General features: G+C 42.7%; 1 protein-coding gene across 5 annotated transcripts in view; it reads left to right on the top strand.

Annotated features, from left to right (window-relative positions):
- Nucleotides 1–18,758, top strand: part of GCNT2 (glucosaminyl (N-acetyl) transferase 2 (I blood group)) — a 93,037-nt gene that overhangs the window by 41,918 nt on the left and 32,361 nt on the right. Inside the window, exon 1 of one of the 5 annotated variants that reach the window (XM_033114049.1) lies at nucleotides 14,520–15,697. The exons of the other annotated variants lie outside the window; for them this stretch is intronic. Within the exon in view, the coding sequence (XP_032969940.1) occupies nucleotides 14,779–15,697 (919 nt within the window). The 5' untranslated portion in view covers nucleotides 14,520–14,778. Of the gene's footprint in view, nucleotides 1–14,519; nucleotides 15,698–18,758 lie in introns of those variants that run through there. 5 annotated transcript variants of the gene reach the window in all.

The following is an 18,758-nucleotide window of genomic DNA, read 5'->3' as shown; positions in this document are numbered from 1 at the left end:
CCTTTCTCATGCCATGATATTTTTCTTCCATAAGAATGTTTTCATTTGCTTCTCTTCCTTTTTCCATTTTTGTATACATTTTTTTCAGAGCTCATTTGTCAAACAAATTATCTCAACCTCAGAAGTGACCACATGATCACATTTCCTCCTTTTTGAATTCTAAAAATAGCATGTTTCCTACTTTATTTTATTTTGCTTTTTTAACTTGGAGTTTTATTTATATATGTACATTCTTTGGGAGTGTGTTACGACTCTGTAAGTTGTAAGTGACAGAACTGCAACTCAAAGTTGCTTAAACAGACTAGAACTTAGTCACGGAATTAAGCTTTTCAAGGAGGGGCTCCAAATGAAGCTGGATCAAAGGTTGGAACAATATATTCAGGACTTTTTTTTGCCAGGTTGTCTCTCTGTGGGGAGACCGACAATCCCTGTTTGCCCAGGTCTGAGGGTAGGTCCTAGGAATGGGCCTCTCAGTGCTAAAACCAGGAACATCCCAGGCAAACTGGGACGACTTGGTCACTCTATCTCTCTGCCTCTGTGTTGGCCTCACTGAGGCAGGTGCTCCCCATATGGTGTCAGAGAAGGCCAGAAGTAGCTCCAGGAGTTTGGTTCTGACAGCTGGCACTCCCGGGGGGTAAGAAAGTCTTTTGCCTAATAGTTCCAGCAACAGCTCGGGGGGGTCCTCAGATTAGTTCTGCTTGGCTCACATCCCTATCCCTAAACAAATCAGGGGGATGAAGAATGTTGACTAGCCTTTCTCGGGCTGCTTTCCCACACTAGAGCTAGGGGTTAGGGGACCGCAGCGGTGGAGTGACGCTGGGCGGATGAAAGCAAAGGCTCACTGCAAGATGACTCCTTGTCCTGCAGGCAGAGTGGCTTTGACCACATGATATCAGAGGGGCAAGATTTAATGCGATGTATAGCTTTAAGCACTTGAGCTAGTTTAACTTGGAGAATACTAATTGAATTATCTTTGTGGAAAGTGGCATGATCTCAACAAGCATACCGCTTTTCCCTCATAAAAACATTTTTAATAATGTTCCTTTGTTATTTTTGGATAGTATTTAGTTTGCAAAAGGATTTCTTATACATTAGCTCCTTTAATCCTTATGAGAACCCTGTAAGAGGAGGACTATTGTTCCAATTTTGCTGATGAGAAAATTTAAGATTAAAATACATGACTTGTCCAAAGACAAATATTCCAGGTACCCAGCAAGAAGTAAGAATAAAAAGAAATAGCTAGGGGAAGAAGAGTTAAGACTTATACATTTAGATTAAATTGACCTAGTTTTACAAGTTCTTCATTTAATTATCGCAACGCAAGTGTTCAGAAGATGAAACTTAGCTAATTCTAAGACTTATTAAGTTTATGGAATGATTCTATAATTGGACCCACCCAAGAATGTTCTCTCTTGTTCCTTATGCCATCTTGACATTTAGCCCATTTCCCCCAAACTTTTGGCTTTTTCACGTGAGCAGAAGGTACAGGAAAGATGAGGGAACTAATGTTTATTGAACATTTGCCTGTGGGTCTGCATTATCTCAGTTTAATCTTCACAAATATTTTATCGTTGGTACATACTTCCACATTTTACAAATACGAAGCACAGTAGTGAGTGTGATTAACGGACACCTCAAATCCTACACACTCAAAACTCAGCTCATGTGTCCCTGAATTCAACACCATCCTGTTAGCTCAGACCTCTAGGCTGGCTTCTCTCACTTCCTATTTCTCACCATCCAATCCCTGTTGATTTGCCCTTCCCTGGAGCTTGACTTCCAGAGTCAGAGAGAGCCAGATTGCAACCCAAACTCTTCCGTCACCAGCCACGTGACCTGACCTTTGTAAAGCTCAGCTTTAGAGTAGTGGTGTGGCATAGATGTTGAAAGCATGGATCCTGGAGCCAGATTGCCTGAATTTGAATCCCTCCTCTGCCATTTACAAGCTGTGTGACCGTGGACAAGTTACCTAAATTTGGGGGCCTCAGTTTTCCATCTACAAAACGGAGAAAATAATATTTATATCACATACGTGAGGTTTAAATGAGTTGGACCCATGCTCGGCATATACTTTAAGTGTTAGTTTTTACTATTGTCGTTACTATGGTTATTATTTAATAAATATTTATGAACCACTAGACAAGGCAGTAGGTACTGGGTTATAGTAGTGAATAAGACAAATAAGGCCCCTACTGTCATGGAGCATATATTCTAGAAATGGGAGACAGATAATGAAAAGTAGACAGATAAGATAATTTAAAATTATGGTAAGTAGCTATGAAGAAAATGCAGGCAGAAAAAAAGACAACGCAGGCTGATACAGGAAGGGACCTACTTTAAATGGGGGTGGATCAAGAGACACTTCTTGGTGAAAGCAGCACACAAACTGCACTTCCTGTGTGAGAACCAGCCAGCCATCCACCTGGGAAAGAGTTCCAGGCAGAGGAACACGGGCGTGCAAAGGCCCTGAGGTGAGCCAGAGCCCCTGTGTTCAGGAGCCAGAAAAGCAGCCCTATGGCTGTGGCTGAGTGAGTGAGGGTGAGGGCTGGACCTGGCATGAGGTAGGCAAGACCCTTGTGTGAAGGCCATAGGGGTGACATGATCTGGCAGCACCTTGTTTAGAGGGTTATTGGCAGAAGCAGCGAGACAATGTGTGCAAGTGTTTGGCACAGTGCCAGGTACAGAGTAAATCGTCTATAAACTGGATCAGGCTCTGGGCCTCCCCTCCACTTCTGGGGCCGCCATCCATCTCTCTTCATCTCTCTCCTATTTCTTTCTGACTACTTTCCGGGCTCCATTCTCAGCCTGCTTAAACCCACTCTCCACAGTGACAGGATGACCTTTGTAAAAATGCACCTTGATTTCGTGATCACATCTCTCTGCTTCTTGGAAACCTTCATGGATCCCGATCACCCCCTGCGTAGCCTCTGTGCCCCTTCACCAGGCTCAGGGAGCTCCCCGTGATCTGGTTCCTTGGCCTTTCCAGCACCTTCTCTCACTATGTACCCCATCCCACACTGCACTCCAGCTCCACTGCGTGGCTTGTGGGTTCCAAACGTGCCACTTCCACCCTCCCTGCCTCGAGGCTCTGGAGTGCTCTTCCTCCCTCATCTGGCTAATATGTGCTTTTCTTTTAAGATTCCGCTTAGAGTCACATTCTTTAAAAAGTCTTTCCTGAATCTTGCTCCTGTGGACTCGCTCCACCCGCATCACACTGTCCAATTCTTAGCCTTGCAATGCTGTGCTTGTGTTCTTCGTGGCTTCTAGACTGAGCTTCAAGGGCAACACCTGCACCTGCTAATTTTTGTTTTCCTTATACCCAGCACAACCCCGGGCACATGAGCAGTGCTCAGTACAACAGAGTCTCGGCTTATGTTCATTTAACTTGCACAAACTCAACTGTACACATACATACCCACACACGCACCCTGTACGTGAGTTCAAATGGTGTCGGCCATCCCACCCTGCCCTCTGCCCCATCCAGCAAGTCTGGAGTCTGGAGTAAGCGTGAAGTGGATCCCGCCATTTCCCGTGCTGGGTCTTGGCTCCCAGAGATCGTGAATGTAAAGATACAGTGTGCGTCTCATGACATAGCTGCTTAGTGTGACAGAACTGTTTCATCTGGGGCTCATTAGAAGAAGCCACCATCTGGACTAAGATTAAAGGGAAATTGGCCGTGTTGGAAATTTGGAGACTGTGTCATTTTAACATGGCACATGTCCAAGAGTTTTCTCCAGAGGAATTTTGACTGTATGTTGTTTTCTTTTATACACTGACCTTGCAACCTGACCTCTAAATATGTGTTGAATTTCGAAAATGGCTAGTAATTGGCCAAGTCAGTGCACAAATTCAGATCACTTTACTTCTGATTCAGTGTTCTGTCCCTTATCTATAAGGCAATGCATGGAATCTCTCTTTTTTTAAAATTGCTTTTCCTTAGAGAGGCAGAGAGGTTCGACGTGCTACAAAGACATAATTATCAAAGACTGACGCCTTTGAACAACACTTTGTCGTAGAATTTTGACTTTGTCATAGGACTTTCAGCTACAACTTCCAGCATTATGAAAAGGCTATCATGTTGCCAAATGTGCTAAAGGCCATTGCTTTTATTATATAATCCCTCTTTGAGAAACTTGTTTTTAAGTAGATAATTCTCTTTTCATATTCTTGGTTACCAACTATTGAATTGAAAGTCTTGGGTAAAAGTTGATTTTAGAGCCACTCTTCTCAGTGACAATCAGAATTAAGGAAATTTAAGTTTTCAGTGAACACCGTCCCCCCTACCCCCGCCCCCACCCTTGAGTCTTTCCTCCGTTTGTTTTTTGGCTCTTACTGCTCTTTCACCCTTGGTGATCTCATTTACGTCCACAGCTCAGCCCCATTTTTGTACTGATGAATAACAACGCTCCATCATGCTCTCAAGCCCTCTCCCACATTCCTCCCTGTCTTTTGGATGTCTTCTCCTGAGGCTCCCCTTGCACTTGCTGACGTACTCCCCATGCCACCTCCCTACTCCTCACCAGCACACTTATCCAGGATCTCCGTGACTGGCACTGCCATCCTCTCAGCCCGCTTCTCCTCGTGCAGCCCTCGTATCTAATCAGCACATTCTGCACATTCTGTCTGAGACAGGTTTCCAGCACATATCACCCTCCCTGTTCCCATCACCACTGCTCTAATTCCAGCCATCGTGCTTCTCAAGTGGATTGTTGGTCAAGTGGTCTTTCTGGCCCAGCTCTCTCTGTTCAAACCGTTCTAACTCTCTTGACATATTTTTCATTTTAAGGCATAGCTCTAAGAATAACTTCTCAATCCCAAAAGCTTCAGTGAGTTTCAACAGTTTAGTGAATTATTTAGTATAAACATCTCCACATAGCATGTTGGATATCAACATATCCCTGTCGGATATCACCTCACTATCAATCCCCACTGCTGCTTTCCCTGAAAGCAACATTCCAGAAGAAAAAGCATGCCTGTGTTCCTGCTTTTGGTACTTTTCTGCATGTCATTCTCTTTACTTCGGCCAATCCCCTCCATCTCTCTGATTTAAATGATAACTTCAATAGACCTGCATTCAATGGTGGTCATTTATGGAGCTATTCCTGACCCTTTGTTTTTCCTGAACTGTACACCCTTGTAAACCTTTGTTGTAACTTCTTTATGTCATTCTATAATCTTCTCTGCATTATAATTATGATGGTAAATATCACATTAGCCTGACTAGACTATAATCTCTTCTGGGTCTTTTATATTTTTAGCAGCATAGCGAGCATCCAGTGGGATAAGAATAAATCTTTACTGAATTGAGTCAGATGGAAATGCATTTAAACGTGCTCCTCAGCACTGGGCAGTAGTCAGCTGCAAATCACCACCTCCTCCTCTACCACCACCGCCATCACCACACACACACACACAAACACACACACATACACAGCCCAGATTCCCCTGCCAAGTCCTGAGGGGTCAGCTTCAGTCAGTATCTTCTAACCATGTTAGGTTTTCCCAGGATATTTCCCAAAGGCCTTTCTTTTTCAGGTCAACAGCAATGGGATTATTCTCTTTCCCCCAGTTTTTTCAAAATATCTGGCTCATCTTGGGGTTCTCAATTTTGGGGGCAGCACCAGCTCAAGCCGGACTGTGCTTCAGGCTGAGGCCCACCATCCGTGAGCTTACCAAACTGGTGTCTGACTGCACCAAAGAAGGAAAAGAACAGCCCAACAGCAGAGAGGTCCCTGCTTAAAAAAACAATCTGGGTTTTTATAAAGCTGCTTCTTTCATGGAATTTATCTATCATTTGCTGGTGAAGCAGATGACCCTGCTAAGATTTTTGGTGATTTTTTTTCCCCCCTGAGACTCAGAGTGGGCAACTTGTAAACTTTGAAAGCTAAATCCAAAGCAGCAGGTAATAATACTGATTAATTTCCTAACTAACAATTTCTTAAGGGGATTTCTCAATGCCAGAGACACTTACAGGCCTCTCTTTCTCTCATCTTCTGACCCACACGGTATGTGGCATTCTTTTTTGAGATGCTTTTGAACAAAACCGAGAGTGGCAGAAGGTTGTCCCCGAATAGATTTACCCTGTCTCTACTTTAGTGCCATATTTTCAGAGAATGAGTGGATGATACCCATTCTCCATTATCTTCCTCTTTAGCCAGATTTAAAACATCAGAACTTAACCTTGAAGACATACGAGGATAAAACTGTCATCCTCACTAAGCAAGCTGGAGATACTCAGGTCGTCCTCACCAGTCCTCTCTCCTACTTATCTCCTCTTTAACCACTCCTTCCTTAGCTCCAATCCCTGAACAAGTCCTCTTTCATTGAAATTCTGTAATGTTCTCCTCAGTTAAGCCAGGACTCCTTCTTTGAGCTTCTTGTGGTTCCACAGAGTGAAGACCTCCTGCCTAGAACTGCAAATGCCCTCCTGCAGCCCATGGAAAAACTGCCCACCCCGGACCCCAAGGTCCTGGCTAGGTGCTGGGTGGTGTCCTGGAGAGGCTGCAAACCTCCCCACCTGGTTCCTGCTCTCTCAGGACTGCGGTCTGTCAGCTAACTGCCTGACACTTCACCTCCACCCCTTCTGATTTATCTCTGCTCAATTACCCTGCCACGTTTTGGACTTTCCCATGCACTTACTCCATCTAAACATCACTGCTCAGGGCAGTTTTCCCATAATAACAGCCTCCTCTTCATCCTGTGGGGAAGCTGTAGTAATGACAGCACTTAGTGTTGAAAGGAGCCTAAGGGGGCGTCTAGTTCCGATCCTAACTTTCTATAAATTCGGAAACTGAGAGTCAGAGAGATCAAACAGCTGGTTGATTACGCTGTTCCCGTAAAATCAGTTAACATTTTCTGGCTTCCTTTATTATAGATGTTAAAATAAGTGCTTTCATTCATGAGCCCCCATATTTTTCTATTAATCCCCCCTCTGCAGAAAGATCTCTCCAGTAACATGTGGTGTGGAGGGAGGGGATTTTAGATACACTTAACATTGTAATAATACAGTTATTCTCCTTTTAGGTTCTCCCATTATTACATAGGTTGTTGCTAAGGCATTCTTATATATACTGGCGAACACTGTGTAGTTAGAATGGTTTACGTGCACTCTTTTAGGCTCACGAAGAGCTACATCACAAATGTTGGCTATTTTGTCCCCATGCCTCAGTGGTTTGGGGAAGGGTCATGTAGAGTTTTCATGCACTACAGTTCGCAGACTTTTGGTGATCAGCAGGTCACCACAGGTTTAAACATGTCTTTTCCTTCCACACTGATCATTTATTGAATCCCCTCTAGACAGTGTATCTTTCAGCAATGAGTGGGTAGGACCGATGGTGTCTAAGGTGACCAATTCTTCCTGGTTTGCCCAGGACCCTCCAGTATTAACACTGAAACTCCCATATCCTGGGGAACCCTTCACTCCTGGGCAAACCGGGACAGTGGGTCACCCTAAGTTCCACTGCCACACGTTCCTGCTCAGCTTCCCAAAGTCCAGCGCATCTCAGGATCAGAATTAGTGCCCTAGACATTTATGTTCCACAGAACAGCACAGATCAATGAACTGGAAAAAATTATAATCAAAACCTCTCAATTATGTAGGTTATAACTCATTGAAGACACGTTGAAGGATAGTGATCAAAACTACACTATCGGCCCTGAGGGCCCTACCCAAAGCTTCAAGTTGTTGTCGTTTCAGTCTTAGTTGTGGAGGGCACAGCTCAGGTCCAGGACCAGTTGCCATTACTAGTTGCAGGGGGCACAGCCCACCATCCCTTGCGGGAGTCGAACCAGCAACCTTGTGGTTGAGAGGACACGCTCCAAGCAACTGAGCCATCCGGGAGCCCAGCTGCAGCTCAGCTCAACATGCTGTGTTCAATCTTGGTTGCGGGGGGGGGGGGGGGGGGGGGGGGGGGGAGGGGGCGCTGCCCACCATCCCTTGCGGGACTCAAGGAATTGAACAGGCAACCTTGTGGTTGAGAGCCCACTGGCCCATGTGGGAATCAAACGGGCAGCTTTCGGAGTTAGGAGCACGGAGCTCCAACCGCCTGAGCCACTGGGCCGGCCCCTTAAGATGGTTTTGTTTTCATTTATTTGAAAATGTTCAGAAGATAAAGAGTATCTTCAAGATACTCATCTCTGCCAACAGCTGAATTATAAAATACTGTCTCTTAGTAGAAATACGGTGCAATCCCCTTGTAAATTCAACTCAACATTCAAAAATATGGGGGTGGAGGAGTTATTGGGTATGAGAAGGGTACCAGAAGAATATCCAGATTTGGACAGACCTTGGACACACAAATGAATTTGCAATCATTTTTCTCAGAGGAGACATTTGGAAACAGAAAAGTTGTATAGAAAGACTAAGAGTCACTTCTTCTTTTCCTGGAAATCTAACAGAATACAGCCAAAGGTAAAATTTTTGTGGTGTTTTGGTTTGTCTGTTTTTGTTTGGGCAATTAGAGTTAAATCTGGGCAATCAACCACAAGAGGGAAAGAAACATGCTACCCCAAGGAGGCTGCTAGGGAAGCAGGAAAAAGCAGTGTGACCCTGGAAGAATGGGGTGACATGGGTGGCAGCACGTGGAATAGGAGGGTGAGAAGACACAGAAGACTTCTTCACCCGGTTTACTTTCCACCACTTGGGAGACTAGAAACTATTCCTTTTTAAACATTGGGAAACTAAGACACAGTGGTCCCAAGAAACTTTCTCAGGATCACATACTGTGTTTCCCCAAAAATAAGACCTAGCCGGACCATCAGCTCTAATGCGTCTTTTGGAGCAAAACTTAATATAAGACCCGGTATATTATATTATATTATATTATATTATATTATATTATATTATATTATATTATATTATATTATATTATATTATATTGACCCGGTCTTATATTAAAATAAGACGGGGTATTATATTAATTTTTGCTCCAAAAGACGCATTAGAGCTGATGGTCCAGCTAGGTCTTATTTTCAGGGAAACATGGTAGTAACAGCAGAGCCAGATCTTAAAACCTACTCCAAAGCCTTGGACGTCACCACCATACTGTGAATTGTCTCCACCATTAGCTTTCCGTAGGGTGCCCCAGCAGGCTGGCTCTCCGAAGAGGAGGTAACCAAGTTGGATGTAATTAGAAACAGGCTCAAGAGGCTGCAGTTGTGAATGAAGGGCAGCTTCCCGCTCTGGGGAGGGAGAGGCAGCAGAGGCGGACGCTGCCAATGAGAAGGACGGCCTGACGGCCTCTTGTCTGGGCTTGGGGATCTTTTCAGCACAGAATGACCCCTCAAGCACAGGTGTTCCTTTTTTAAAAATTTATTTTAATTTTATTAAATTTATTGGGGTGACATTGGTTAATAAAATTATATAGGTTTCAAGTGTACAGTTCTATACTACATCAGCTGTATCGTGCATTGTGTGTTCCCCACCCGAAGTCAACTCTCTTTCTGTCACCATATATTTGACCCCTTTATGCTTTTCCACCTCTCCCTCTACCCACCTTCTCTCTGATAACCACCATCCTGTTGTCTGTGTCTAGTATGAGTTTTTGCTTGCTCGTTTGTCTTGTTTGTTCATTTGTTGCCTTCAGTTTTATATCCCACATATTAGTGAAATCATATAGTTCTTGACTTTTTCCATCTGACTTATTTCACTTAGCATGATAATCTGAAGATCCATTTATATTATCGCAAATGGCAATATTTCATCTTTTCTTATGGCTGAGTAGTATTCCATTGTATATATGTACCACATCTTTTTATCTCGTCATCCATATCGAAGGACACTGGTTGTTTCCATGTCTTGGCCACTCTGAATAATGAAGCATAGCTGTTCCTCTCTAAACCTACTTAGGAAGGGGGACGGAGTGTTTGGGTCCTAGATAAGCTGAGATTGGCAACACAGAGAGATGCCTTAAGATTTGTTGAGTACTTTCTATGTGCAAGGCATTGTTCTAAGCTCCTTTTTATGTACTAATCAATTTAAATCTTAAGAACTCTATGAAGTCGATGTTCTTAATAGCTCCATTTTATAGAAGAAAAGACACCCAGGCATGTTGTTCAGGGTTCTGCTCTATAACCCAGATGGTTATAGAAGGATGATCAACATTACTGTTTTCCCTCATTTCACATTTCTTCATTGGGAAAGATACAGAAATTACAGGTGATTGCAAAGACTCTGATATTGCAAAAATTTAGGCCTGGAGGAACATGATTATAATCTAGAACAGAGATCAGCAAACTATACACAGTCCATGGGCTAACGCTAGTCTTTTTTGGTACTGCTCATAAGTTAAGAATGATTTTACATTTTTAAATGGCTGGAAAAAAATCAAAAGCAGACTATTTCATGACATGAAAATGATATGACATTGAGACATTGATGCCCATAAACAGTTTTAACAGGGCATATTGTTATGTCTACTTTCATGCGACAATAGCAGACTTGAGTGGTTGCCTCAGAAACCAAATGGCACAGAAGTCTAAAATATTTACTACCTGGCTCTTTACAGAGGTGCTATTCACTCCTGATGTGAATCATGTGGTACACATATTTGCCTAACATTTTTTAGGAAAAATTTTTGTCATAATTGTGAATTTTCTAGATAACTGAAAGCCTACCCTTTTGTACACGAAATGGTTAATTTAAAAAACTATTTTGAATAAACGTTTCAGGAATGCCTTTTTAAATAGAATATGCAGAATATATGGAGAAGATACTTATTCATACGTTCATGTTTCTATTTCACTAAACGTTAGGACTCTGCTTGTTTTCCAAGAAGGTCTGATTGGCCCAATGTTTGCCTTGCTCGTCAGTCTTCAAGCACTTTTCATAGATGTTAACTTATTTGATAATTACAGATGCTAGAGGTATTGATGGACAGAGTAATAAAATCTCATTAGGCTGTATCATGACGGTTATCCTTTCATTGAGTGATCATGCACTGATCTGCTTTTGGAGTTTTTCTTGAGCTTATTTCATTCTCAGTCCATCACCTATTGCTAGACAATATGGCGCCTGAATCTCCTAGTTCTACCTCCCTCTTCTGATCTGTGACTTCTTACCTGCTTAGGTCTGAGATGGTTTAAGATTGTGTGTGTCTAAACTAAGAGTTAATAGGCTAAGCCTCAAAAGGAGTGTAAGCCTTTGATGCTTACACCAAAGGTGCAGTCTTCAGGATGCAAGTATGTGCGTGTGCTCCTGTCTTAAATTTTTTTTAATTACTTGATAACATTTAAGGAGTTTGGGATTTTTTTTTTTAAATAAAATTCAGATTTCTCACTTCACTTAAAATATCTGAAAAGCTGGCAGCACTGGCCCTATGGTACAGCATGGCGTTGAAAAGGAGCTGCTTGCTTTAGGGGGACACAGGTTCTTCACCGGGGTCCCCACTCTCCCTCCATGCCCATGACACCTTGGCCAAGTGTTAGCTGCCACTTGTGAACTCACCAGCCCTGTTTTTCATTCCTTTTCACCAGCTTCACTTACTTTTTTCACTTACCTGCCTGTACACATTTGAGTGTGTGAATCCAGCCTACAACATGTGATCATTGTGCTGGTTGCTGGGAGATCTTTTCTTATTTACTTTCTGTGTCTCGCTTGTGGCCATAGTGTTTGAGGTTGCTAGACTGAAGCTACCAAAGCCTTAAATGGGGAGCAGAATGGTGTCAAGTTGATGGGCCTGAGAGACCCATCAAAAGCATTGCCTTGATTCAGTAGCTAATAATTATGCAAAAAGAAGCAACCTAAGGTAGAGAAGAACTATAAGGACTTGGGAACAAGTCAGGCCAGGTTCCAACCGTGCCTCTGAGAGAACCAGCATTCATTTTTGTGTGTGATGGCCCAGCTCGTGTGGATGTAAGGTTAATGAAAACTGATTGTCAGGGAAAAAAGATCCCACTGAGGTCTTGGAAAGCCCCCAGAGAGCAGAGCCTTTTATTTTAATGTTGAGCTGAGCTGATTATGTGTTGCTAGCTCCTTTCCTTGTGCTGTCTCCTTGTTTGGACAATAAACGTAATCCTGGGGCAGAGAGGCAGGGAGTGATACAAAATGTCCACTTGAGGACAGTTTTCAATATGTTAAGCAACTGAAGTGAACAGAGCAGAAATAATGTCCTGGTTGGAAGATAATAGCTAAGCCTGCCCAATTATTTACTGGAAGACAGTGCCTGTTCAGTTACCACAGATACCAGGCAAACAAACCTCCTGCTGGGCCAACTGCTAAAAAGGCATCATATTCTAATCGCAGGCTGTTCATCTAAACCGTTGTAAATAAGGCAGAACAAACTATAGAAGTATTGGGGTTTTTTTGATACTGCTGTTTTGAACTGTAAGTCATGATACACTCTATCCCTCCCATCTGCAATCTGCTTTGACTAAATCTCATGATTAAAGATTTGCTGATTTTGCTTTGCAGTGGCATTCCATCGGAGCTCCCTCTTGTAGGATCAAGGCTCAAGGGAAACGTACCCCCCCACCCCCACAGACTGAACCTGCACTGAAAGTCCTTTGCCTCACATCAGCCTTTCCCCCTCCTGCTCTCCACAAGTCCTGCCGAGGAAGTATTTTGCAGAAAAGGGTGTGGCTCTAGTAATACTGAAGGGAAGGCATCAAAATGGACCATTCAGTTCTTCTCTTTATATAACCACATTCCTACTATTTCCGCCCCTGGGAAATAACCCAGGGGGGAATAACCCAGTTCAACCCATTTGAAAGCCTTAAAAAGTACATGTTTTTCTTTTCCATTACTAAGAACACAAATCAAAATATCTGTTCATTAACAGGGTCAGAGATGTTGGATGTTTTTCAAAAGAGAAATGACAACGATACAAATTGCTAATGCTTATTTAATGTTCTTAACCATACGAAATAGCAACTATTGTTATTTTCCATCAGACAAAGAACCTGGTGCTTAGGGAGGCTAAGTAACTTTACCCTGGACGCACAGCTGGTTAGTGAGCAGCTGGGATTGAAGTCAATTAGACTGGCTCCAGAATCTGGACTATGGAACTGTAGAATTAAGGCTCTGACTTCCATCCATACTTTGAAAATAAGTATTTTTATTGGCCTTAATTTCCCCATCTGTAAGATAAAGCGTTGTATTAGGTGATCTTTAAGATCCCTGCGAATTCTTTGGGTCTATCTCCAAATCAATATGTCACATCCATGCTACTGTTGCCATTCATTCATCCAGGGAACTATAAGAAGTTAAGGGGTGGTTTGCCATAGGATGGGGCAAGGAGATTGCTGCATTATACAGCAGATGTTTTCCTAACAGGGGCAGCTGCTCCAATTGCCACACCATGTCCAGACAGGTAGGACAGCTCGGTGACTGTAGGAATGAGATGGGAGCAGGCCATTTTTAACACACCCACTGTGGCTGCCACTGTTTATCTTTTAGTTGGACTGGTTACTTTCCCCCAGAAGCATCCTTACCACCTGCATCAGTATGCATTGTGCTCCACATTTGCTGAGCGCTGGAGGGCACCTGGCACACGTGAGCTATGAGAACCCTTCTGTAATGTGACCAGACCTGCTGGGCTTCTCTTCCTGGCTCCCCAGAATTTCACTGACTGATACTTCCAGGAATTTTACTGCAGCCCAGAAGCTTTAGTTCTTTCTTCAGATTAAGGAAGTGAGAGGAAATTGGGAGGAAAGTAGAATCCTTTGGGTTCTATGAAATGACCTCAAATCTAAAGATTTCATGTTTATATAGAGACCCAGTGGCTAGTCACTTCACATATTGTAGATAATACTGTGTCACCAGCTCAAGTTATCTGAAGCTCTGTGTGAAATGGGAACCAACTTTTGCTCTCTGGGAACAATGACTATCACCTTTCTCTCTGGCGCACCAACTAAGGTGTGTTTATTTCATTTATGTCATCCACACCAACCCTTTAATGTCACAAGTCACTCCTAGGTTCTTTCCGCCCTCATCCCAGGCCCCTGAGAATGCAATTTGGTTTCCCTCTTCCCATAGCTTGCACGCACACGTATATGCTATGTACCACCATCAGACACTGTCTGATTTAATCCAGGGAACACTTACCTCAACACCAGACTTTCTGCTGCTGATAATCTTGTACTTAAGACATGTTGCAAGTGCGTTTATCCTTATCTGTGTATGTGCTCAGAGGTAGAGATAACATGAAATGAGCAGAGGTGGCCGAGAAACAGGAAGAGTGTATACTGGAGGAGCATTAGTCTCAAGGGCTGCGGTTTCCAAAGACTGCTTGCAAGTTGCGGGGCTGACGTGAGAAAGCACAACCACTTATTCTAAAAGGCCTGGGGAAAGCGTGAGGAGAGAAGGGAGATCAGATCGGAATTGATTAGATGGAAGGGGGTTAGGGTTAAGGAAGAGAAACTCAACCGCCGGGGAAAAGGACCCGTCATCCCTTCCCAGAACGTAATTTGCTAAGATCCACCACTTGCATTTCATATGCAAATAAGCCGAGCTTCCCGAAGGCTGGGCTGGGCTGGGCTGGGCTGGGCTACGCGCCGCACGCTGCGCCCTGCTAGCTGCCAGGATCCAGCGCTGGGGCCTGAGACCGGTGCGTGTTAGAGAAGCATGTCCTCTCCCGCCGCCGCCAAAGAGGATGGACACAGCGCTGAAGCGGAAAATAAATGAGGATTAAAGGACTCGGGAAAAGGAAGCCCGCTCGAGAAGCTGTGGAAATTCAAGACTGGCCGAAGAAGTCCATTCAACCTCTCCACACTTGTGGCTTCAGGAACTGATCATTTCTGAGTCCCTGGAGAGAAGTTCCTTCCCCCAAAGAAGTGAAAAGAATGAACTTTTGGAAGTATTACCTTTTTGCTTTCACTGTGCTCAGTGTGGTTATTTTTGTGATGCATTACAATACGCAATTAAGCCTGCCAAAAAAGAAGCTGAATAGCTCCAGTGAAAGGTATCCTGGAATACACGCCTGTAAAGACGCATTAGAAGATAAGTCAGCTTTTTTGTGGTACAAGACATTGACATCACCTTTGGGAAGCGTCCCATGTGAGGAGTACCTGATCCAGAATCACTACATCACAAGCCCCCTGTCAGAAGAAGAAGTGGTGTTCCCTTTGGCATATGTCATGGTCATCCATAAGGACTTTGATACTTTTGAACGGCTCTTCAGAGCTATCTACATGCCCCAAAATGTCTACTGTGTTCATGTGGATGAGAAAGCCACAGCTGAGTTTAAGAAATCAGTGTGGCAGTTACTGAGTTGCTTCCAAAATGCTTTTATTGCTTCGAAGATAGAGGCTGTGGTCTACGCAGGGATTTCCAGGCTCCAGGCCGACCTGAACTGCCTGAAAGACCTGGTGGCCTCCGTGGTTCCGTGGAAGTACGCTGTCAACACCTGTGGACAAGATTTCCCCCTGAAAACAAACAAGGAAATAGTTCAGTATCTGAAAGGATTTAAAGGAAAAAACATTACCCCAGGCGTGTTGCCTCCAGCTCACGCAATAGGTCGGACCAAATACGTCCATCGCGAGCACTTGGGCAAAGATGGCTCTTTTGTGCAAAATACTAATATTTTGAAAACCTCACCTCCACATCAGCTGACCATCTACTTTGGCACTGCCTATGTGGCCCTTACCAGAGAGTTTGTCAACTTTATCTTCTATGACAAAAGGGCCATTGATTTACTACAGTGGTCAAAAGATACCTATAGTCCTGATGAACATTTCTGGGTGACCCTTAACAGGATTCCAGGTAGGTACCAATTTCTGTTACCATTTTTTGTTATTCATAGATTGAGTTTGCTTCCATTCAACTCTTCTAGAGAACTGACTCGTTTGAAAAAAAATTTAAATGCTTAGAAAACTATTAGTCTGGTTGCTTTTTAGTGCCAGTTTAGTGCCAGCTCTGGTTGTCTTATAACTAACTATATGCAATGCAGTGATCTGAGAAATATGCTGACCTATAGGAGCTCTGGCAAAACAACCTTTGATCATACATCACATAGTTACCAACATTTAGTCTTTGCAATGATAGTCCTCTGTAAGCACGGCTATAATGTAACGAGACTGATATTTTTCATAAGCATTCTAAAACTTAAGAGTTGAAATAGGTAGTATTTCATTCAGAGGATGTGTTACACAGTATTACATTAATGCTCAAAATCGTTGCTCAGAGTTCATGGGGCTGTTTTTAGAATCTGAATCCTCTTTGGACAGTTTACAAATTATCACTCTGGCTGAACTGTCTCCAGTCTAAGACCTGGAAAAATACTCAGGTCTCAAGTGACGTGGTTCAATAAACCTAGTATGATATTTTATTGCCTAGAAGAAAGGGTAACAATGAGTTGAAACATACACAGAGATTCTAGCTGGAGTTGATCCAAAGTAAATAACCAAATATTAAGTTACAGAGTTTTATTAGAAATTCCAGTTATCAGCCTCTTGGGTTTATATGCTGTGAAGTCTTTTCTATTGTTTATGATAATTTGGAAAGGGGTCCAATGTATGCCAGTAAACTGACGGCAAACAAAACAAAACAGAACAAAACCCAGCATTAAACTCCCTCTTTGATTCAGGACTGGGTTTGTTTTCAAAATTGTTTCCCATATGCTGTCTGGGATTACCTGTGTGACTTGCACACCTGTTCCTAGTGATGTCCCAATACAGTAGTTTCCATTATTATGCCAGCTTGGTTGTGGGTGTCAGCCTGGTATGAGGGTGGCCCCGTGCCTGCCATGCTTGAAGTAACTCCCTGTTCTTATATGTAGTATTGTTATAGTATTGTTATTGCTGATGCATTTGAATGCTGTTTGAAGCTACCTTCATGTCTGAAAACACACTTGCAGAAGTTATTAGGTGCCCAATAACCCGGCATTTCTAAGAGCTAAACTGGAGTGGTGGTCACAGAAATCTATGTAGGGAAAGAAGCAGAAAGAGGACCAGCAAGGTAACTGGGGACAGAGACGTATGCTGTCCCCTGAGCAGTTTATTTTCAGAGATGCTAAATTGTTAGATCCCATATTTGTAGGAGGGTGAATGAACCAACGTTTATCAAAGTGTACTGTGTGTTCATCCTTATTATTTATAAATAGCTATTTTAAACACGTCAATATTCTATATGTGGCATCTAATACTATTTTTGTTGATACAGTTTGTGCTAGATGTGTTCTACATCATTTCTTTAACTATAAGAAATAATCGTTGTTATCCTCAAGTACAGATGAAGAAAAAGAGACTTAGGGAAATTGAAGTAAGATGCTCATGTTCACTCAGCTTGCTTAAGGCAGCGCTGGGATCTGATCCTGGATTTGTGTGGCCTGAAGTGTTAACTGTGTCTCTTGCATCAGGCAAAGAAGGAGTAATCATTTCTTCTTTCCTATATATCTAAAGCAAATTCCCTGCAGAATCCCAGACAGGAGAAAGGGAAAGGGTGGGGGAAAATGAGGAGGGCAGTGGAAGTAAGCTCCACGTCACCACTTAAATCTGGAAACAAGGTTAGCGGGGATGTGTGTGTGAGTGTGTGAGTGTGTGTGTGTGTGTGTTGAAAGACAGTGAGCATGCCAAGGCTTAGTAGGCCACTGTGTAGCTTGCGTCAGAGAAGAAGATGTTATTGGGACTGACCACCACACCCACTCAGCCTTCTGTGCCAGCTTCCTCAGTCCCACCTGGAACACACTTTGGTCTGGCTCCTGAAGTGTGTTAAGGATGTTGTCTTCACACAATATAGAAAACAGGTCTTCAGAAAATAATAGAACATTTTGACATTCGTATTTTCAGCAATCCACAAATAACTTATTTAGCCCTTTTTGGTAGCAAGCACTAACTAGTTTGTGTACTGAGAGTACGTACCTCTGTAAGAGGACAGACATGACTCATGGAACGTAAGTTTCAGGGTTTGAATGCTTGAGTATTACATTTAGTGACTGTTTAGTATATTGGGCTAATTTCAGTATAATTTTACTGTATTGGGCTAATTTTCCCATACTCCAACCCCTCAAAAAGCTGGGGTTTTTTTCCCTCTGAATATCTGTCCCTATTTTTAAAACATCTTTTAAGTTAGGTTTTTTAAAGAAACAGGAAATATATCACAAGGTTGAAAATTTTTAAGTTTTGCACTCCATCAATGACTAATATTATTGCTTTCTTATATCCATCCAGAGATATTTTATTAGTTTATAGACAATAAAACTAATTAAACACGTGTGGAAAGTAGTATGTATATATATATATATAAATATGTTTACCACAAAAATACACAGAGAAAGAAACATGGTCCTTATTTTAAACACTCTATTATAGTCTAGAGAAACAAAATACCACAAGATATGTTTTTGCTTGTTTTTTTTAAAAATAGTTCATCTGCAGACATTTAGGGAGCTAATTTTAAAAGCTCAACTTTTTTCTTATTTGAAGGATTTTTCAGTCTAGGCCACAGGAAGTTTGTGGGACAAAGGTACCAGGGACTTTTGCTTCCTAGAGTCCAACAGCAGTGAACTCTCAGATAGGCTGATAGAACAAATACTGGTCCCTTGCTTAAAGCTTTCCAGTGGCTTCTCATCATCTTGAGGGTCAGGTTGAAGCACTTAACGCGGCATGGTCTCCGTGACCTGACTCCCCCCTCCCCATTTCCCCACCCTGTCTCTCTGCCCTCATTTCTTTTTACTTGATGCCTCATACTTTATGTTCCAACAAGCCCTTGGCTTTACACACATTTGCAATTTTCACCTGATTTTTATTTTTATTTTTGGTAGCTTTTTAAGATGTCCTCTCTGGGGATACCCTCTTACCATCTCTATCTGACTAACTCCCATCCA

Source organism: Rhinolophus ferrumequinum, chromosome 9, assembly GCF_004115265.2.
Source record: "Rhinolophus ferrumequinum isolate MPI-CBG mRhiFer1 chromosome 9, mRhiFer1_v1.p, whole genome shotgun sequence".
In the NCBI taxonomy this organism is placed as follows: Eukaryota; Metazoa; Chordata; class Mammalia; order Chiroptera; family Rhinolophidae; genus Rhinolophus; species Rhinolophus ferrumequinum.
Note: the sequence above shows the minus strand (reverse complement) of the source record. Positions and strands in the feature narration are given on the sequence as shown.